At 38.4% G+C, this 23373-nt stretch overlaps 1 protein-coding gene across 1 annotated transcript in view; it reads right to left on the minus strand.

Annotated features, from left to right (window-relative positions):
- Positions 1-23373, minus strand: part of LOC117933752 (structural maintenance of chromosomes protein 6B-like) — a 98807-nt gene that overhangs the window by 62987 nt on the left and 12447 nt on the right. The window contains exons 4-11 of the mRNA XM_034855272.1: positions 19231-19286; positions 17417-17503; positions 17007-17327; positions 11591-11710; positions 11005-11139; positions 5038-5114; positions 4878-4953; positions 4609-4683 (exon numbers count right to left, since the gene is read on the minus strand). Of these exons, the coding sequence (XP_034711163.1) occupies positions 4609-4683; positions 4878-4953; positions 5038-5114; positions 11005-11139; positions 11591-11710; positions 17007-17327; positions 17417-17503; positions 19231-19286 (947 nt within the window). The remainder of the gene's footprint in view (positions 1-4608; positions 4684-4877; positions 4954-5037; positions 5115-11004; positions 11140-11590; positions 11711-17006; positions 17328-17416; positions 17504-19230; positions 19287-23373) is intronic.

The following is a 23373-nucleotide window of genomic DNA, read 5'->3' on the forward strand; positions in this document are numbered from 1 at the left end:
TTTTGTTATTGAAAAACTGTTAACTAATACACATTGGACTTGGGTATATATATACATGTTACTGGAACCCACAAGACAATAAGGAAAGAAAAGGAAAAGTAAATATCTGAAACAACTATACATTATCTAACACTCCCCCTCAAGCTGGAGCATATATGTTATATGCACCAAGCTTGTTACAGATGTATTTAATTTTGACTCATCCTGATACGATCTTCTCTCTAATGAAGTGACAGTCAACTTCAATGTGTTTGGTCCTTTCATGGAAGACTGGATTGGATGCAATATGCAAAGCGGCTTGGTTGTCACAGATGAGCTTCATCTGTTCATCTTTTCCAAATCTCAACTCTCGAAGAAGATGTTTCAGCCATATGAGTTCGATACTCAGCTTCAGCACTAGATCTGGCCATTACATCTTGTTTCTTACTCTTCTAGGATATTAGGTTACCTCCAATAAAAACACAATACCCGAAAGTGGAACGTCTATCTATGGGTGAGCCAGCCCAATCTGCATCTGTGTAACCAACAACCTGGGTATGACCTATGTTCTCATACAACACACCTTGGCCTGGTGTGCTTTTGATATATCGAAGAATGCGAATTACAGCATCCCAATGGCTATCACATGGTGACCGTAGGAATTGACTAACAACACTTACAGGAAAAGAAATGTCTGGACGAGTAATGGTGAGGTAGTTCAGTTTACCTACAAGTCGCCGATATCTCCCAGGATCTCCTAAAGGCTCCCCCTGTCCTGGTATAAGTTTGACATTTGGATCCATAGGAGTGTCTACCGGTTTACAGTCTAACATACCAGTTTCTTTCAAGATGTCTAAAGCATACTTCCTTTGGGAAAGAACCACACCGGAACTGGATTGAGCTATCTCAATCCCTAAGAAATACTTGAGTTTCCCCAAGTCTTTAATCTGAAAGTGGGTGAAAATGTGTTACTTTAGTTTCTGAATACCATTCTGATCACTGCCTGTAATGACGATGTCATCCACATAAACTACCAGATAAATACACTGCCCCGAAGAGTTATGATGATAGAAAACAGAATAGTCTGTTGTACTACGAAACATGCCAAACTCCTAAACAACAGAACTAAAACGGCTAAACCATGCTCGAGAATATTGTTTCAAGCCATATAGAGAACGGCGTAACCTGCACACTAAACCAGACTCCCCCTAAGCAACAAAACCAAGTGGTTGCTCCATATAAACTTCCTTAGCAAGATCCCCATGAAAGGAAAGCATTTTTAATATCTAACTAATAAAGAGGCCAAGAACGCATAGCAGCCATGGAGAGTAATGGACGAACAAAAGTTATCTTGGCAACAGGAGAGAAAGTGTCACCATAATCAGAACCATAAACCTGAGTATAGCCTTTAGCAACTAAGCGGGCCTTAAGGCAATCAACCTGACCATCAGGGCCAACCTTAACTATGTAGACCCAACGACAACCAATTGTAGATTTACCAGAGGGTAAAACAACAAGATCCCAAGTGTCATTGGAGTATAAAGTAGTCATTTCATCTACCATTGCCTGTCGCCAACCTGGATGGGAAAGAGCCTCAGGGGTGCTCTTGGGAAGAGAAACAGAAGATATAGCAGAAACAAATGCAGAATAGGGTGAAGACAATCGATGGTAACTCAAAAAATTGTAAATGGGATGAGGATTACGAGTAGATCGATTACCTTTCCGAAGAGCAATGGGTAAGTAAGCAGAAGGAGGCAGAACCGGGGCAGGAGAAGCCGAAGGGATAGGAAGTGAGTCAGCAGGTACCTTGGCCAAAGAAGGAGGAACAGCTACACGATGACGGCGATGATAAACCTAAAATGGGCGAAAAGGCACTACATCAGGTGGGGAGATAATGGGAAAGGGTAAGACTTTAGAAACAGGAAGAGACTCAAAGGTGGAGAAGAATGGTGAGTCCTCAAAGAAAGTGACATCATCGGAGAAAAAGTAGCGATGAGTCTCAGAGGAATAACAACGATAACCTTTTTGAAGTCTGGAATATCCCAAGAAGATGCATTTTGTGGCTCTGGCAGAAAGTTTGTCATGTCCAAGAGTGAGAATATGAACAAAGCAAGTACAATAAAAAACACGAGAATGAAGGAAATAAAATGGTTGGTCAGGGAAAAGAAGGGAATGAGGAATCTGGTCGTGTAATACAAATGAGGGCATACGATTAATCAAATAACATGTTGTAAGAACAGTGTCCCCCCAAAAACGAAAAGGAACATTACTATGGAGAAGGAGAGTACGAGTTGTCTCAACAAGATGTCGATTCTTACGTTCAGCTACCCCATTTTGTTGAGGAGTATGAGCACAAGAAGACTGATGGGATCTTGCTAAGGAAGTTTATATGGAGCAACCACCTGGTTTTGTTACTCAGGGAGAGTCTGGTTTAGTGTGCAGGTTACGTCGTTCTCTATATGGCTTGAAACAATCTCCTCGAGCATGGTTTAGCCGTTTTAGTTCTATTGGTCAGGAGTTTGGATCGAAGAGAGCCCTAATACGGCTTCAGATCGCGGCTGAAAGAAGAAAAACCGAGGATCCGCGACTGTGAGAGACCAAATAGTAAAGAAAAACAAATGTGACACTACTAAAAGGGGAGAAGAACACTTCCTAAGACACGTGCAGGGCTCGGGGTGGAGAGGAAGTCACCGGAGGTCGCCGGAAAGGCTGTTTAGAGGGCTGACGGAGACAAAAAAAACCCCAAAAAATGAACTTGCAGGGCTCGGAAGGGACAAACACAGATGGAGGATGGCTAGATGGCGTCAGGCGAGACTGGAGGTGGAAGCGTGTGGCCGGAAAGTGCTCCACGCACCTCACGCGGCGGCGCGTGAGGTTTAGGCCGTCGGAAAAGAAACGCGCGTGGCCGGCGCGTGGCTGAGAATCTCCCTCTGATGCTTTGACAAAACTTGAAGATCTCCTCCTTGCGCACCTGATGGTATGGTCGGTGTCGGAAAAGGACTTCGCCGGAAAAAGTCGCCGACGGTGAAGGTTTTCTGACGGCGGTGAGGGTTTTCTGACGGCGATACGATTGATCAGAAAGCTTTAGGAGATGGGAAAGGTGACCGGAATGAAACACGATCACTGAAAGGTTTCCCAGAATTGATTCACAGATAAATTGGAAATAATTAGGTTTTTCTCCCTAGGCTCTAATACCATATGAAAAGAGAGAAAATGGAGAATCCCTAATTTTTGTTATTGAAAAACTGTTAACCAATACACATTGGACTTGGGTATATATATACATGTTAGTGGGACCCACAATACAATAAGGAAAGAAAAGGAAAAGTAAATAACTGAAATAACTATACACTATCTAACAATGATCATACACCAATATCTTGGGTGTATTTGTTAAATGAAAAATCTAAAGCAAAAGAGATTTTCAAAAATTTTATGTCATGATTAACACTCAATTCCAAACCAAAATCCAAATTTTCCGCACTAACAATGGTACTGAATACTTTAATTCAATTCTTGGACCCTATCTTCGTGAGCATTGCATTATTCATCAAAGCTCATGCATTGCTACAACACAACAAAATGGAATTTCAGAAAGAAAAGACCGTCATATGTTACAAGTTCCTCGTTCCCTTATGTTCACAACAAATGTTCCTAAATATTTTTGGGGGGAAGCCGTTCTCATTGCATCATACTTGATAAACAGAATGCCCACTAGAGTATTACAGTACCAAACTCCCATCAAAGTCCTAAAATATTGCTACCCTAACATTCGGCTAGTGTCATCCCTTCCATCAAAAATTTTTTGTTGCAACGTTTTTGTCAACACTCATGCTCAAAATAGAACGAAACTAGATCCAAGAGCCCTCAAATGTCTTTTCTTTAGATATTCTTCAACCCAAAAAGGTCATAAATGTTACACTCCAATCACAAAAAGGTTCTATATTTTCATGGATGTAACATTCCTTGAGCATCAAGCCTATTTTCCCAAAACTCAGCTTCAGGGGGAGATTTCAGGGAATTCCAATTCAGATCAATTTTGGGATATTGCTATTCCAGGTGATATTGCTCTTCCAGCCCCAGTATTCGAATTTGCCACCTCAACAGCCCCCATAACAGCAAGTAATTTCAGCCTTGAAACCACTGTTGTTCCCTTCAAACCAAATTCTGCACACAATCTTCTAGCAGATTCAACCCCAGAACCAGATTCTGCACCTAATTTTCTAGCAGATTGGAAGACATGCATGGTATCATGGGTGAGGCTAGAAATTTATTTTAGGTGGAGGCAACCTATATGAATGGAAATTTAAAAGAAAAAAAAAATTAAATTCAGAGTTTTAAAATGATTATATTAGATGATTCATCATTATATTTGATAAGATCTAATTGATTATATAATTGATTTTAAGAAAATTTTAATCATATATACAATTTTGATTTTATAAGAAATTTCAGAAACATTTTATAACTTACTTTCCAAGCCAGCCCTAGTTGGTTTTGCTAGTGCATATAATTACACGGATTTTTGCTTTCTTATGCCTAACTCTAAAAGGAGCGTCATGTTTACAGGCAGCTAAAACCCTAAAAAATAAAAAATAAAAGAAAAAAGAAAAAGCATTTTAGCCTGACCTTGTTGGTTTGGTGTTGCTGAAGTTCGCAGATGTAAGAATGGTTTTCACGATGCTTTCTTTCATAATCGTCAATCTGGAAAACCAAAATATAAATCACCATTTTATATATGTTCAACTATTACATATCATCGTACTAGGTTAAACAAATGAAGAAGAATATGAACTTTCAAGAACTCAGTCCTATATATATCCAAGTAGCACATATTATCAGACTTAACTCAGCAGGATATTTTTCAATGTTACCCCTTCAGCTAAACATCTCCATACCTCATCCGAAATCTTTCTGATTTCATCCATTTTGATGGATAGGCTTGCTGATAAGGCACTTTCTTCTTCCTTCAACCTAAAATATTACCCAGTTTACTATGATCAGCATAATCAGCCTTAACTGCAGGGCTGAAGATATATGAAATGAATAAAAATTGACCTTGATAGTATCAAATTTGTTGTATCAAGCTCATCTTGGAGTCCCTTCAGCATTTCCTTTATTTCAGATTCTTCAGCCTAAAGCATTGGAAAGATTAAAGGCAGAAAGGACACATTTTAATGCTCTTAAAATAGTAACATAACCATTCAAATACCACTAAGAATGGAGTACAAAACTATTGAAAGCAGCAACCAATAGGTTAGGGCATGCAAGGGCCTATTTTACAACATTTTTTAAAATAATTCTCAAAAAAAAAAATTTAAGAAGATATCTTAAAAATAGTTTTCAATTGTTTTGAGGAATAAAATTCTACTTGGGAACTCAAATATGGAAAATAGTTTTCTTGAATTATTCTCTGAAGGTATTGTGTACTTATATACAATGCAAAAGTCCTATAAGTATTCTCCATATTTTCAATTATTTTCCAAAATATTATACGTATATATATATATATATATATATAAAATAAATAAACACTTGAAAATATTTCAAATTTGTTCTAGAAAACAACTTATTTTCAAGAAACTGCTTTCAGTAACAAAATTTGTAAAATGTGTTTTTTAACTTAGAAAACTATTCTCTGTTCAAAAAGAACATTGAACTGTTTTCAAGAAGAGTTTTCAAACAAGTCATAATATTCCTTTCTTTTCTTTTTTCTTTCTTCTTCTTCCCCCTTTCTTTTACGAGCTGCTTTCTTGATATAATGGAAAATCATTTGAAACTAGTTAATATAAACTAAACCTATATAATTGAGGTCTTTGATCATGGTTTTAAATAACGATATTTGTCAACATCGCCATGCTACAATATAGGAAGTATTAGACAATATACAATGGCAATTACAAGGCACACTCGCAAACAAACTTCTGAAAACTTGTAAATATATAACTCAATTCTTCCACATTTTGTTCTTTAAATTCCATTTAATGAATTTATCAACACATGCACACATTTTACATTGGATACATTTATTTATAATCAATGTCAAAAACAGATATGATCTTTTCTTAGGGTGTCATATTTTTTTGTGATTAAATGCTACTAAATGTCACAAAACCATATAATAGAGTTCAGTCAATTACATACTTTCCACACAATCCTTATGCACCCTAGTGTTTCATGCATGCCCAAATTGATGGCATGATCATAGGAAGCTTAAGGTATCATGGACTCCATACTAGCTTCCCTAGTTCAGGTGCTTTAACTACCACCACCTTGACTAAAGATGGGTTGGCTTGAGAGTATTGGCTTGGTGGTTTTAAAGGTTAACCAAACTAGTAGCACCTCTTGTTCCATAACCACAGTAAGCCACCTTCTCCCCTCAATCTTCTTCAAGTTGTTGATGAGAAAATAAAATCTTATGTGTCCGATCTTTCTCATAACTCACCTTTGACACATTTCATAGGTACATTTATCAACTAATTTTAATCTTAATTCTAAAAGAATATCTCTATCAACTTTGTCTATAAATTAGCCCCCACCTCAAACAGGAGTAGTCTACAAGCAAAATTATTTGAAGGATCTCTAAGAGAATTTTGGAAAGGCTATTTGTTAGAACCTAATTGCATGTCATTATTAATAATTTTTAGTTTATTTTCTTCTTCTCTCCTTTAAAATTCAAGTCACTCTCATGTTATCAAAAAATCTTCAGCAATACAATCATTACAACTATTAAGATCCTCCAAGGAATTGTTATCATATTCAATTACTTTATTATTCTCCAACATTGTTAATGTCCACCAATTGTTGTCTTTCATCCATCAATTGTAGAGGTTTTTTTTCCTTTGTCCACTCATAATAAGATTAAATATCAAATATGAAGCCAACTACTACAATAACCAATAACTCCTCCATTTCTTTGTTCAATATTTTTTTTCCTCCACATTTAAAAGTTTAATTAGAAGTCAACCGAGCTCTTAGTTTGTAGAAGGCTTAACCCAATCCCTAGGTCCAAGGCAAAGCTTGTAAATTCTATACTAAAAGCCTATAAAAGCACAAAATCCATTAAAACACATTGAATATTGAAAAATAAGCCTTATATGTGTGTGTGTGTATATATATATATATATATATATATAAAGGCCTCAAACCCTTTGAGGCTTAAGCCTAAACAACCTCAAGGCTATAAGCCTCAATAGCGTGAAGCTTAAGCCTCAATTACTCTATATTGAGGCTATAACCTTAAGGTTACTTCAGATAGGCTCAAGCTTTAATAGCCTTTTGAACCATTGAAGACCCTTCACTAATCTTCAGAAGCTCTCTTGAAACTGCACTATTCACTTCACCACCAAGAAACATCACTCCATCCAACTCCAAACTTAAAACCCTCCTCAAGAAAAGGAAAAAGAAGAATCCCAAGCCCCAACCCTCAAAGAGAGCTTATAGGAAGGAACAATACCTAGAATTCTCATTGCTTCCTTTAAAAGGTTCTCATGTGCCCAAGGATCTTTCAACTCTGCTTCTAATGGGAGAGACAACCCTTTGACAACACCACTTTGGTTAGGATTTTCCTCCTCACAAGGGTCCTTCCCCTAAGAATCTGGCCCTAGCAACTCCAAAGCTCCATGAGGATTCTTATGCCCATGAGCCACTTGAACCTTCCCTTCTATGAAAAAATTAAAAGCCAAAGGAGCTATCTTAGACCAAGCCTTCACCAAAAAAAAAAAAAAAAGAAAAGAAAGAATCCAAACCCAACCCATAAGAGTCCTCATTCCTTGACTACTTCTCTAATATTAGAAGACCCTAAGCCATCTATCCGAGTGTCTTTCTTAGCCTAGCCCAACCTCTTCTTATTAATTTGGAACATCAATTGCCCACATGAGCTAAAGCCTACTACCATCCCCATTAATTGGCTACACCTCCATTTATTACCCCTCCAAAATAGCTCCTTGAGAGATTTTATACCGTTTTCCTCTCCATAACTCATTTCCAAGCTCTAAGCATAAGGGAGCACACCTATCAAAATTTGAAATTTCCAGGTTGTGTCCCCTTACTTGCATCACAAGGACAAAGCCTCTATAATACCCATACCTTTACTAGTAATCATTACACCAAGGGGTGACATGTTTTTCACCAACTTTACCCCATAGTTTTGCTCTCTCACTCTCCCACAGGTGCGTGAACAAACCCACTTCTTCCCTGACCTCCAACTATTCCCCATTAAATCTTAGAACAACTTACAACTCATGATGGAACTTCTTACCATAGTTAAATAGCATATTGTTGTCCAAGACTACCTGTAACTTCCTTGGCACCCTCCTTCCATTTGTTTTCATAAGAACCATGGCTTATTACATCTCACTTGCATTTGTTGTGCCCACATCTATAGCAACAAATCCTTGTACATTTCCCTCAACTTCAAGAATAGAACTCTATCCCATAGATGAATAGGAAAACCCACAATGGGAGCCCAAAATTCCTTTGCCTTAATTAACCTTTATAGTACCCTGCCTCCGACAACCATTTGACAAAGACAAACAACTTGTTTTTATGTTGTCCCACCCCTTATAAAGAACCCACTCAACCTTAAGACCTAAATCTAAATTCAAAAGAGGCCAGCAAGGCCCTTAGTGATACTAGATGCAATTCTCCTATATAAAGCAAATTGTGCAAGGCCCACTTTTTCACAGAGTGCAAATATAGAACTCTATATGAAAAATCCCCCACCTACCTACCAAACAATGCTCCATTACCTCCATCCTCTTACTCATCTTCTTTTTCCCTAGCTAGATCCAAAAATTTTCTCTTACCTCCTTAACATTTTCCTTCATGATTTCTACGAAAGACACTCCCTTTGCAATTGCCTCAAAGCTCGTTTCTACAACTTGCACTTGACAAACCAAGGTTGACACAATGCTATTGGATGAAGAATCCACCCTTAGGCTACCAAAGTGGCCCATCCCCCCCACAATCCGCTTACCCTCTAGAAACAAGTCAATTTTTTTAGCTTCAGCTGAGAAATCTAAACATAGGAGATAACACCTAGTATAGTTACACCACAATTCCATCTTTGTACCACCTTCCTTCCAATCCATGCTAAAATATTTCCCTTTCTCCATCAGGCAACATGACTCCACCCCATCCAATAACCAAGGAAGGCATGCTCACCAAACCTAACTGAACTAGAGAAGCCTCCTCTGCTTTCCAACACCTTACCCTTCAACCTACCTTAACCTTCACTACCTCAATCTCAAAGGACTTAGATTCCACTTTAAACCATACCTTCCCTTCCATTAGCTGTCTATAGGAAAATCTTAGCTATTTAATGCATTCACAGCAAAAAAATTTGAAACCACAATACAAAATTGTGTCATTTGCCTTGGTACACATCTTGCAGCCCCGAAGTATTAATCTCACTTTTATTCATGAAATAATCCCTAGCTATTCTTAATCTAAATATGAAAAACACCTTACAAAAATGAATGGGAAGAGTGTTATTCATCAATTATTTCATTGCTTGAAGGCTTGGAACAAGTAAATTTTTTTTTTTCTTTGTGGGGGGCATTGCTTTCTTCCTCAAACTAAGAATCTAGCACTGGCCTGCTGGCATCATGAGTTTATGGAGGGGGAGAAGTAAGGTGTGGAGGGCCACTACCTTTTGCATTGCTTGGTAACTACAGAAGAAGGGTAGCAGAAAGCCTTTCAGGGGCATTGAATTGACAGATTGGAATCTTAAGAGGAGGATGTTGTCTTTTATTTATTCTGGATGATGATTGTCCACCCTAACTCTAAAAGATTCTCTTACAAACTTTGTTTCTGGGTCAGGGGAGCTCAGAAGCATGTTCTTGCCACGTTGTTTCACTTTCAAATGATAAATGAATACACACAAACACACACATTCTGTCTCTATCTCTATCTCTTTCTCTTGTTTTTTTTTTTTTTTTTTCTTTGTTCAAGTTGCAGGTACCAGGGAAGTACTCATTTTTGAATCATTTCCTATAAAATCTCTTTTGCATATATACACACACACACACATACATATAAGCTACAGAAACTTCAAACAGTTAAATAATATCCAGCAATGCAAATGTAAGCTGTTATCTGACACTTCAAAGTCCCCCCCGCCCCAACCAAAACACACTTCCCACTCCCTCCCCAACCAAAAAGGAAAACTCAACCCATGACCAGGATGCTTCTAATTTTTTCTTTTCCGCTATCAGGCAGCACAAAGTTCATTCCCAGGAGATATTTCCTACATAGCACAGAAGAAGGGCTAAGCCTAGATATGGTTACCAGGCATGCATGGATGTATTTATGTACTTATGAAGATAAGAATTTATATATGCATACATGTCTGAGTATGCATGCATTGATAAATACATGCACATACACACATGCATATATAAATGTGAATTACAATTTAACAAACAACCACAAGGAAAAAAATAGGATGAACAAGGTGAAAGAGATTTGGGCATTGCAAGGGCGTGGTGAGACATCTTTCTACTAGTAATATTTTTTTCCGAAAAACAAGGGAGTAATAGTAGGAAATAAGAATTACAGGAATTCCACAGATTCTTGGATGGTGGTGGCACTACCACATGGAAAACTTTGTATGAATAATCCAAATTAGATCAAATTGGAATGTTGGAAGGACATTGGAAACAAACACACACAAGCACCAAATGTTTAGTCTCTATGTATAGCATTTTTCAAAAAGGTTGGCATGTCAGACCCTCATTTTTCTTTTTCTTTTTTTTTTTTCCAGTAATATGCTGAGACAAGGGAAAGAAGCCTAGTCAAATGTGTGTCACACTCAAATCAAAAACTATCTGTTAAAAGGACATGGAGGAGGGAAATTGAGCAAAAGAAAAAACAAAACTGAACAGTGGACTAAGAGGCTTGTTTTTTTCTTTTTTTGAAGTCAGAACCTAAGAGGCATATTTAAACATTGAAGTGTAAAGCAGCAATATGTTTAAACTCATGTCCATGCAAAAAATCATACTATATCAAGAAGGAATGATATACCTGAGTATTTTTTAGATCTTGCTCATGAACCTCATGAACTTGTTGATCAAGCCGCCTAACAAGATTCACCATCTTCTGAATTTTGTTAGTTTTCCGGCAATGTTCTTCTTCTAGCTCAAGCCTCTCTTTTGTGGCCTGCAAAACAAATTTTGTATAAATAAGAGATAAAGTCATTGGTCTAAGATTATATGGTATCAATGAGCAGAAAACCCCATTACATAATTACGAGGGTATGAAAATTGAAACCGTTAAAAAAATAGAAAGAAAGGAATGTGAATGAAACGAACCAACAAAAATAAATATATAAAAAGAGGCTATATATATATATATATATATATATATATATATATATATATATATATATATATATATATACACATATATGAAGACAAGTATCTGTTAAAGATGCCACATCTATTTTGGAAAGTAAGCTGTATATATAGATACTAACTGCAAGCAAAATCACAAGTTTGAGCATTAAGAAATCAAACCAGATCACGTCACTATTAATAAACAATCCTATCTCATGTAACTGCCATTTGTTCATTTTAAAGAAATAAATGTCCAATTTCTAAGTTCCAAATACCAAGGAAAGCCTCTGCTGCAAGTCCTCCTTCATTCTCCTCACTTCTGTTGTCTTTTCCATCATACATGCAATTTGAGTTTTCTTCTTGGTCAAGCACTCCCTCAACTCCTCCATTTTACCCTGCAAAATAAATCAAATCATATGCCCAAACTAACTAAAAAGGGAAGCAAAATCTAGCTGTATATACAACCATGTAATCTAGCTGTATATACAACCAAAAGGAAGCAAAATCTGAAAAATTACAAGCACCCTCCAAAAAAGGGAAAGAAAAGATAACATGAGAATTCATGCATCGCATGTTATATTTACCAACATAAATACAGGACTGTAAACAGATTTTACACAAGATAAATAAAAGTCAAAATTACAATGATGGCGCTCAAGGCTCAACATCTCACATTATCCAACCAAACATGTAGGAAAAAAGGAATATGTTATACAGAAGTTTAGACTAGGAATCTTATAAAAAACCAATGTTTTCATAACCGGACCAGTCATTAAACAGAAAAAGTTACTCGTTCGCGATTCACAGTTCAATGGTCGAATCGAAGGTCAAACTACGATTGAACTGGTGATGTCATAAATATATAATTTATATATTATATAAAATTAAAATAATTATAAGAAATTAAGATATCTATAATTAAAAATTTTAATAATTTTTTTTTTTTTTTATTATCAGAAACAAAGAAGATTATATTAATAAAAGAATAAATACAGAGGAGAAAAAAGAGACAATAGAAAGAGAAAAAACCAAGGGAAGGATGAGAGGTCCTTCCTACACAAATACCAAGGAAAAACACCCAACAAAAACTCTAAAAACAAAGAAACCCCATCAATCTTCAAACTCTTGAAACGCAAGCCCCAATCCAATTGAGTTGTAGAATGCTTAGAGGAACTCCTCTAAAAGCTTCAGTACAAGAAGCCCATAGAGAAGAATAAAACTAGATCAAATCCCAAACCATCTCTTCCGTTCTCCCTTTATCCTCAAAGATCCTATTATTTCTTTCTTGCCACACCATCCAAATCAAAGTAAGGCAAGCAATTTGCCAAAGTGTTTTGCCTCTTAATGAGTTCCCCAAGCTTTTAAAAGAAATAACCAACATGTCCTCAAGGCTCCTTGGAGGGACCCAAATCAAACCTACTAGATTGAACAACCTGTGCCAAAGTCCAATGGTAACGGGACAATGAAGAAAAAGGTGGTCAATCGACTCTCCATTTCCTTTGCAAAGAATGCACCATTGAGGACAGAGGGCTTTGTAGGGTCTTCTCAATTGCAACTTGTCATTAGTGTTTACCTTCCCATGTGCTACTAACCAAGCGAGGGCCTTAACCTTTGAAGGGACTTTTGAGCTCCATAAAAACTTGGCCGGAAGGAACATTAAAGGATTTGAAACTTTTGACAAGGCATAGAAAAAAGATTTCACTGAAAACGAGCCTGACGAAGACAAAGACCACGCTCTTGAGTCTGATGAAGAAGGGGAAAGAAGCACAGAATTAAGGGAGGCCATTAATCTCTGAAGGAGATCAATTTCTGAGTCCGTTAGATTGCGGCGAAAGTTAAAATTCCAAGACAATGGTAAGGAATTGCCAAGGACATTTGAGACAGTGAGATTTTTCACAGAAATAACTCTGTAGAGATCAGCAAATTGAGAACACAAAGTTTGGTTTCCCCACCAAAGGTCTTCCCAAAACCGAATTCTCTCCCCATTGCCCACCACTAGGCGGACAAAAGGGGAGAACTCCTGGAAAACTTGAGCAATAGCCTTCCAAGGACATTTGTGAGACCATCTAACCACCATGTTGGCGTCCCATCCATTAGGATGTGTCCCATATATACTCTCAATAACCTTATGCCAAAGACCGCTCCTTTCTCTAGGGAACCTCCAAAGCCATTTCCCTAAGAGGGCAATATTTCTCATAGAAGTCTTCCCAAAGCCCAAACCTCCCATCTCCTTTGGTCTACTAACAACCTCCCATCTAATTAGGTGATCTTTCTTCCCTTCCCCGGCCCCAGACCAAAGAAAATCCCTTTGCATCTTCTCAATCTTTGAAGCTATAGATACAGGGATTTTAAAGAGGGAGAGGAAGTAGCTAGGGATGTGAGACAGACAAGACTGAATTAAAGTAATCCTCCCTCCCAAAGACAAATAGGCCTTTTTCCACCCATCCAGCCTCCTCGAAATTCTCTCAACCACTGGATCCCAAAAGCCTATTGTCTTTGGGTTCCCTCCCAAAGGAAGGCCTAAATAAGACAAAGGCCACTCTGACACTCTATACTCCAAAACCAAAGCCAAACTAGACAACACCTCCTGCCTAGTGTTAATACCTGAAATGGTACTTTTTTCTAAGTTGATTTTTAAACCAGATACTTGCCCAAAAACCAAAAGGATAATCTTAAGGTTTTGAAGAAGGTCCAAAGAGGCTTTAGAGAAAAATATGGTATCATCAGCAAACTGTAACAAGGACACTCTAGTCCTATCCCTCCCCACCAGGAAACCCTCAGTTATCCCAGTTTCCTCAGCTCTAATCATCAACCTACTTAGAACATCTGCTACTAGAGTAAAAAGGAAAGGAGAAAGAGGATCTCCCTGTCTCAAACCTCTAGAGGCCTTAACCCAATTCTTTGCATTCCCATTAACTAAGATAGCAAAACTAGAAGAAGATAAACAACCCCTCATCCAAGATCTCCATTTCTGACTGAACCCCTTCCTTTGAAGCACATGATCTAAAAAGCCCCAATCCACATGATCATAGGCCTTCTCAAAATCAATTTTGAAGACTACCCCTTCCTCCCCTGACCTTCTTTTCTCATCCACCACTTCATTGGCTATCAATACAGCATCCAAAATTTGTCTCCCTTCCACAAAGGCTCCTTGAGAGCCAAAGATTGTTTCATGTAGAACTTTGCGTAAACGCCCTAATAAGACCTTAGCAATTATCTTATATAAACTTGTAACCAAACTAATAGGTCTATAATTTGAGATTTTAAAAGTTTGGCTTTTCTTAGGCACCATAGCAATGAATGTCGCATTTGTACTTTGATTTATTACCCCCTTAGTGTGGAACTCAAAAAACACCCTCATAAGATCCTCTTTTATAACGTCCCAACACTCTTGATAAACTGCTATGGTAAAGCCATCAGGGCCAGGGGCCTTTTCCTTATTCAATTGGAAAACTGTCATTCGAACCTCCTCTTCAGAAAATGGTCTATCCAACCAAATTGCACTCTTTTCAGCAATAGAGGCCTAATCAATCCCTTCAATCTTCCAAGAGTCACCTTCGGGTTTGGAATAGAGATTCCCAAAGAAATTTACAATCTCCTCAGAAATAATCTCAATGTTATTTAAAGTCTCCTCCCTCTCAGAAATCAGAGACTTTATGAACTTCCTGCTTCTTCTTCCAGTGGCCACTCTGTGAAAAAACTTTGAGTTGCAATCCCCTTCTTTAATCCACTTAACCCTAGATTTTTGTCTCCATTGTACCTCTTCCTTCAATAACAAATCCTCTAGCTCCTTCCTTCTTAAGGTCCTTTCCGAAACCAGATCAAGATTTATTTTAATAATATTTCTTTATTAAAAATTTTGATATGTCACATTAAATGATAAAGATAAATATAAATGTATTAATATTTAAAACATTATTAAATAAAATATATATAATATTTAAGTATCAAGATATATTTAAGATGATAGAAAAATAATAATATTTAATATCATGTATCTTATTATTTTAAAATTTTAAAAAGTTATTATATTAATTAATGTATATTATTTTTATAGTTATCATTATATAACTAATATCACATGAAGAACTTATATTCATTTAATGGTTTTATACGGTGGAATTGGGGAGAAAAAAAAATCAAAGTTTACATTATTATTTTGTGAGTTGTACAGCAATAAAAACCAATGTGAACGAGTGGCTTAGTGGTTCGGCCCTTCATAACAAGTGCCCTATGGCTCAAGTCCCTTTGGCGCAAAAAAATTTCTTTTCCAAATTTTCTCATTTGTCTCGCATCGAAAAGTTGTAAGCTTTTATAGCTGTTTAAATACCTTGAAACAACATCATAGCTAAAATGGGCTTGGGCAGTGGCCTTTTCTGTAGCAAGAAAGCCTATTTGGGCTTGAATAATGGATTAGCCTAGCCCAACAAAATTTTGGGTCAACCAACCTTGACCGATTCTTTAGGAACCGGACAGTTCGTCCGGCTTGGCGGTTTAACATCCGGTTCAAGGAAAGAGGCCGGATGCTGATGTGGAGGATAGGATGGTGTGGAAAGAGACGAAAAATGAGATTTTCACTGTAAAGTCTCTTTATAATTCCCTTGTTCATAGCTGTGCAGTCTCGTTTCCGTGCAGTATTATTTGGAGTCCGTATGTTCCTACAAATGTGAGTTTTTTTTGCTTGGGAAGCTTCTTGGGGGAAGGTTCTTACTCAAGATCAACTTAAGAGGAGGGGATGGATTTTAGCCAACAGATGTTCCTTGTGTTGTGCTGAAGAGGAAACGATAAATCACATCCTTGTTCATTGCTCTAAGGCAAAGGTTTTGTGGGATCTTGTGTTTTCTTTATTTGGTGTTAATTGGGTTCTTCCGTTTACGGTTAGAGACACTCTCTTAAGTTGGTATGTTTCTTTTAAGGACAAGAAGCATAAAAAGGTTTGGCAGGCAGTCCCTCTTTGTTTATTTTGGACGGTTTGGAAGGAAAGAAATAGGATAGTTTTTGATAATGAGGTCTTGTCGATTCAAAGATTGAAAATTTCCTTTGTTTGTAATCTCTTTTCCTAGGCTAAATCTTCTATACTTGTAGGCCCCTTAACTTTGTTTAACTTTATGGACTAGTTGGGTTCGCGTTGAGGGCCAGTGAGTGCTTGTTCTTTTTTAGGTGACGTTTGTATACTCCCTGTATGCTTTGGGTCGCCTATCAAGCACCCTTTATCTAATATATCTTTGTGCGTTTACCTATCAAAAAAAATAAAAAATAAAAAAAACATTGACATCGGTTGTTATGGTCCAACCACCAGAACCATTAGAACACATATTTAGCCATCAGATATTTTAATAGGAATAAATATAGCCATCCTACGTTTCAATGAACCTAAGAGACTCTAGTACTATCTGCTTTTACTTAAGGGTGAAGACATTTAAAATTTAAAAAGAAACAAAACAAAAATGAGAAAATTTCAAATCACATTAAAAATATTGAAGTAAATTTGGGAAAAACCTCACTTGCCTTCCTTGAGGTTTCCTCTTGCTCAATTTAACAGCAAGGAGAGGTTTGTGACATTATTGGTAAACCACAGAACAGGTTCTTGTAATTTAGAACCAGTTCTTATTTTAACAAAAACCTTAGGAGATGTAAGCATAATTTTCCTAAAAGAATAATAATAATTGTTGCCAAGAGTCTAATACTTACAAGTTGTCGATCAATCCTAGCTTGGCAAGTCGGTATCCGATCTTTAAGCTTTTCAATTTTTGCACTTTGTTCCTGGAGTTGTCGGTCCACATCATATACCCATGACCAGGCAAGTTTCTTTTTCAGCTGCTGTACTTGTTGAGAAATTTCTTCTACATGCTCCATGTTCCTAATTTTCACTTGCAACTCATTAAGTTCCTTCAGAATTGGTTCTATTGATTTTTCCAGTTCCTCTACCAGTGTATTTGCAGAATCTAAACGAGTCCCAATATTAACCAGTAGATCATTGACCTGCTGAAGCAGTGTAGCCTTGAAAAAGAACTGAGTAAATACTGTGTTAGTGTCATAGCTAAGGTATATTGACATAGTGTGCATGCTGCACACATGCAATGTTCATTCATGCACATTACCTTGAATTTATCTTTGTCATTCCCTGAATGCAAAAATTCTCTGCTTTTGTCTTGACTCATTATCACACATGGATTTTCAACATCAATCTGAGAAAAGTAAGACACATCAAAAACATTACTGAGCAGGATGTTTAAAGTTGAATAAATAAACTAATTGGGGAAGGAGAATTTATAGAATCCTTCATTATCACACAACAGAGCAAGACGGGGAGAAGAAAATGGGGAAAATTTTATGCAAATTACTCTTTTTATGAAAATCATTTTTTTTCAACATGAGACAAACGATTAGCCATAGGACTTTCCTTTGATAGAGCTCCCCAAACCCCTATATGAGATGGTCACCAAATCACATATGCTCCTAGGAGGAACCCAATCCAAACTGACTAATTTGAATAGCATGTGCTTATTGCTCCAAGGAGTATTTGCGACATGATGGTTATTTCTTTTATGCGCTTTGGGAACTCTGTTAGAGGCAAGACTCTTTGAAAAATTGCTTCTCTCACTTCGATGTGGATAGTGTGCAGAAATAGAAATGCAAGGATTTTTTAGGATACTTGCAAGACGCCTAAGATGATGTGGGACTTGAAACATTTCCTTGTTCCTTTTTAGGCCTATTGTATTGATGTCGTTAAACCCTTCCCCTTAAGTGACATTCAGTTTAGTTGGCTCTCATTATGTACACCCTAGGATTGGGCTTACATGGTGAGGAGTATAGATGAGCTCTTGGAGATGTTATTTTTGTAGTCTTTTTATTGTTTTTCTACAAATCTCCTTGTAAAGCAAACGTTTTCTTGGGTCTTTTGATCTGGTTTGTATTTCATAGGGAGGATTTCTCATCCTTCTTATGTTTTCTTATCATTAATTAATAAATCTTTTGTTTTTTATCAAAAAAAAAAAAAAATCTATCTATAGGACTTTACAGGTAGAGATCAAAAGGGCAACTTTAAAGGAGTTTAGAAAGTGGGCCTCCATGGAAGAAACCACATGGAGACAAAAATCAGGAGAAATTTGGTTAAAAGATTGGGATAAAAAAACACCACTTTTTTCCACAAAATGGCAAACGTGAGTGCTTTTAATATATTTTCTTTTTATTGCCTATCAAAAAAAAAATAACAATCTGCCTTAGTGCACAAAGGTTGAACTTTACAAAGGCAAAAGAAAGGAACCAATAGATTCCTTTTGATCTATGTAGCATGCAACAATTACAAAGTAGTCATATGCACGACTCTTGCAATCCTAGACATTCATTGCACAAATCTAGCCACATCCCAAATCTTAAATTTAAATTTTCCATTTAGAAAAACATGACTACCATATTGTCAACATGGATAGGATGCAGAATTGGTCTGATTTTTCCTACTACACAAAAAAGGATTATAACTGTAGATTAAAAATATTATCCAGAAAAATATAGAAAGGCTTAGGGCAAAGAAGGGGAGATAAACATCCAATACATATTTGTAATGCATATTCTGTTCTTAAGAGGACATGTCATACTCTAGGTGTTACTTCATGCAACATATTGAATCAAGATCCCAACAGGCATCACCTCTAAATGTTCATAAATGTTTTATCTTGAAGGAAGGACCTCTTATCCTTCTCTTGTACCTTTATTATTATTAATATATATTTTGTTTCTGATCACAAAAAAAAAGAATATATATATATATAACACCCACCTAACCACAAATTATTTAGTTTCAGGCAAAAGAGTAGCATAACAATTCAATTTAAGAAGCTACAGACCTATCCCCAGAACAATGTCAAAGCAGATCACATGCAGTTTGCATGCAAGTATTATGAGAAACACTCACATTAAAATGTTCTACAAGCTCATGAAGGTCCTCTTTTCGACTAGCAACCCTTTTCCCTGTGAAACATCTCAAATCCAAACGATCAAGTGAATATCAAACCTCTAGCATTAATCATTAAGCATCAAAACTTAAGCAAATAAAAATGACCAATTAATCATCTGAAAAGAACAAAACAATTCAATAAGACATAAAATATTCCTATTGAGCAATCAATTGTCTTAAAAGCTTAAATTGTTAGGATTTGTATTTGGACCCACAACATATGTCATGCTCTAACACCCCTCCTCATGTGCGGCCCCATATCCACGGAATATGTGAGGTACAGTCAGCAGTAGCAACAAGCAGATCGCAAATAAATAAATAGGGAAAGAACTTGCACATGGGACATTCAATTAACAAGAGCTTTGAAACCGTGTTAATTATCAATCTTCCTAAAAGTTCAAGTTCTTAGGATTTGGATTTTGGCCCACAATGTATATCATACTTCAACAATTCCAATAGACACAGCAACACCCATATTCAGATTCCTTGGCCATCCCACTAGTCTTTTTCCTATAGGCAAATCCACCAGCTCCCCGGGAAGAATCTTGAATTTGCATGGGCATTAAAACCATGAGAATGAAGTGCAAAGCTGAAAGGATTATCGTGGAGAAAAAATCTTTTCAGGTAGAGTTTGAAGGTTCGAATGGTGGAACTTGGGTATCGGTAACAGAGAGGAGCCGAGGTTTCGTAGTTTCAATAGGATTTGACATGGAGGAGTTGGATTGGCTGATGGAGCATTTGAAGAAAGCTGTGGAGGTGGAGGCTTCCAGGGGTTTTGTACGAAAGATCAGGGGCAAGACTAAGACCCTCTTGATGGAGATATGCTTCAATAACAGAGGGCGGTTCATGAGAATTACAGAATTTGTTACAAAAAGGAAACCTCTCTTTCTTGTCGTCCCCGAGGGCGTCAAAGGGAAAGGATGGAAGATCTCAGGAAGGCAATTCTATCAGTGCAAGAGTATTCTGAACGAGACGTAGGAGCTTCGAAGGAGAAGAATGGTGATATTCAGATGAATGGGGACACTTTCAGAGGAGGACGGTCATATGCAGAAGTGGTGGCAGAGGCTGGTTTGAGGACTGGAGGTACGTGGTCAGCTGGAAAATGGGCCAGAGCTGTAATATGTGAAAGCCAAGAAAAAGTCCAAGACTGGACTCACGAAGGAAGAGCCATTGCGAGGATGATGGGGATGAAAGGAATGGTGTCCATTAACCCCATTTCCGCTTTTAAAGGATGTTTCTTTGTGAGTTCAACAAGGAGAGCGGAAAGGGTTCACGATCAGGGAAGTCTTTTAGTGAAAGGAAGAACGATTCTGCTAAGGAAATGGTCGCCTAAGGAAAATATGGTGGTTCAAGGAAAGTTCAGGAGGGGCTGGCTAGTTCTGAAAGGTCTCCCTTTCCATTTGTGGGATGAAATCCAGTTGAAGTTCATTTTGAAGCAATGGGGGAGAGTAACGAAGGTGGCAAAGGAAACTTTGAAGTTGGTGGACTTGACGAGGGTGAAGCTGTGGGTGGAGATGCTTCCAAACGTCGTGTTACCAGCGATGCTTGAGGTGGAAGATGGAGAATGGTCCTATACAGTAGCAGTTTCAGTCATCGGAGAAGACGACGATGCCGACGCTGTCACGTCTGAAATCAACTGTAGCAGGAACGAGTGGGTGAGAGTGGGTGGTTGCGTCTCTCAGTTGCCAAAAGTTGCAGAAAGGCTACGAGGCAATGTTAGGGACATCGAGTGCTACAGAAAGAGGAGTCTTCCCCGGGCACGTCATCGGCAATCAAGGATGCGTTTGGCAGAGAAAGGGGAGATAGGAGGAGGATGGAGCAGATCGGGTCCAGCTGATTTTATTGGGCCTGAGAATGAGTCCTCCTCTAAAGCCCACAAGGTTAGGGCCCAAAGTGGGATGAGGCTTAGTGGGCTTCAAGGTGGCCCAAAACCTCAAGCCCACCAGTCTGCATCGACGTCGTCCCTTTCTCCCCAGCGAGATGCTTCTCCTACAAAGGCGATCGCGAAGTTCAGTCTAGATGATGCAAGGGCCGGCGCCGAGGCTTTCTTTGGAGAAGAAGGTCGGGCCGTTGAGCTAAAGGCCCAGTCTCTTCCCAACCCTAGGCCATCGTCAGACAACACCGTGGGCTGTAAGTGTAAAGGCCTGTCGGGTTGGGCCAAATCTTAGGAGGAATGAAGTCTTCTGAGATGGAAGTCTCGTCGCGAAGGGAAGAGATCGAAGCGAGGAAGGGAAAGCCCCCACGGTTCACACGAGAGATGCTACGCAGGAGAAAGAGTCGGCAATCTCAAAGAAGACATGGTCTAACCTCTTCCCTCCAAGCGCCGATCGACGACAGGGAGCTCAGTGTCGCAGTGAGCCTATTATCATTCGGGGATCGTCGTCGTCAAGTAAAGACCGCATCTTGGAAGAGGAGTTTGGGATGGGTTTCAGATGGAGCGAGAAATCATAGTGAATCCTCTCTCCAGATGTCCTCTGACTGGCAATATTTCGAAGGAGGACACCTCGGCGAGCTGCGTGGAAGTCAACCGAGGGCTATTGGGACGAGTGGGGTCTGATCCTCGTGGCTATTCAGACATGGTTTCACCGTCTAAGTCAATAACCAGAGGTAAAGGACCAAACTTTGAGGGGACTTGTGAAATTCCGGGAGCCAAAATCTTGAAGGTATGTCAGCCCTTTTCTTCTCAGCCACCCGAGTCTCCTTCTCTTCCTTTCTGTAGTCCGGATTCTCCCTTGATGAATTCCTCTGGTCCTCTTCTTCCCAATTCAGTCCCTCTTCCTCTGTCTCCTACGGAAAATCAAGGCATCTCAAATTTTTTTTATGAAAAAGGTGGTGTTGACTGTTTAAAATCTGGTGATATCCCTGACCGTGTTGAGGTGGAGAACCAGTGTGCTTTATCTAACCAGATGACCGAGTGCTGTACCCCTAAGGAATCTATTGTCAGGTCGCATAAGGAGGATTCGGATTTCCTTATTGATGGCCTGTCCCCCGGGAAAATGGCCAAAGTGCGAGAGGTATTATGCTCTCTTGACATTAAGGTGTATTCTAGGAGGAAGAATAGAGGCCCCACAGGTTATTGAGACTTGTTGGTTTTGGCTCGAAAGGATAGGGTCTTCGTGTTTTCCCATGAAAATCATAAGCTGGAACGTGAGGGGTTTGGGTTCTAGGAATAAGCGTAGGATGGTTAAAGATTTTCTTAGGTCAGAGAATCCGGATGTTGTGATGATTCAGGAAACAAAGAAGGAGAAGTGTGATAGAAAGTTTGTGGGAAGTGTCTGGACGATCAGAAATAAGGATTGGGTCGCTCTTCCGGCGTCCGGGGCATCAGGTGGATTTTGATCATCTGGGATTCAAAAAAGCTGAGTAGAGAGGAGGTGGTAATAGGATCTTTCTCAGTCTCAGTCAAGTTCTCTTTGGACGAATGTGGACCCCTTTGGATTTCTGCTGTTTATGGTCCAAATAGTCCCTCACTTAGGAAGGATTTTTGGGTGGAACTTTTTGACATATATGGATTAACTTACCCGCTATGGTGTGTGGGCGGTGATTTTAATGTCATTAGGAGAAGCTCAGAAAAAATGGGGGGTTCTAGCCTAACTCCAAGCATGAGGGACTTTGATAGTTTTATTAGAGAATGTGAGTTGATTGACCCGCCTATTCGGAATGCTTCATTCACTTGGTCGAATATGCAAGAGTCTCCCGTGTGTAAGAGATTGGACCGTTTTCTCTACTCAAATGAGTGGGGGATGCTCTTCCCCCAAGGCCTTCAAGAAGCCTTAATCAGAAGGACATCGGATCATTGGCCAATTGTTTTGGATACCAACCCGTTTATGTGGGGGCCAACACCTTTTAGGTTTGAGAATATGTGGTTACAACACTCTAAATTCAAGGAGAATTTAAAGATTGGTGGAGTGGGTTTCAAGGAAATGGATGGGAAGGTCATAAGTTCATGAGGAGACTTCAATATGTTAAAGCTAAATTGAAGGAGTGGAATAAGTTTTCTTTTGGAGAGCTTAAAGAAAAGAAAAAAAGTATTCTCAATGATTTAGCTAACTTTGATGCCATTGAGCAGGAAGGGGTCTCAATCCTGATTTGTTAAGCCAA

This window comes from Vitis riparia, chromosome 16 (genome assembly GCF_004353265.1).
Source record: "Vitis riparia cultivar Riparia Gloire de Montpellier isolate 1030 chromosome 16, EGFV_Vit.rip_1.0, whole genome shotgun sequence".
NCBI classification, from domain to species: domain Eukaryota; kingdom Viridiplantae; phylum Streptophyta; class Magnoliopsida; order Vitales; family Vitaceae; genus Vitis; species Vitis riparia.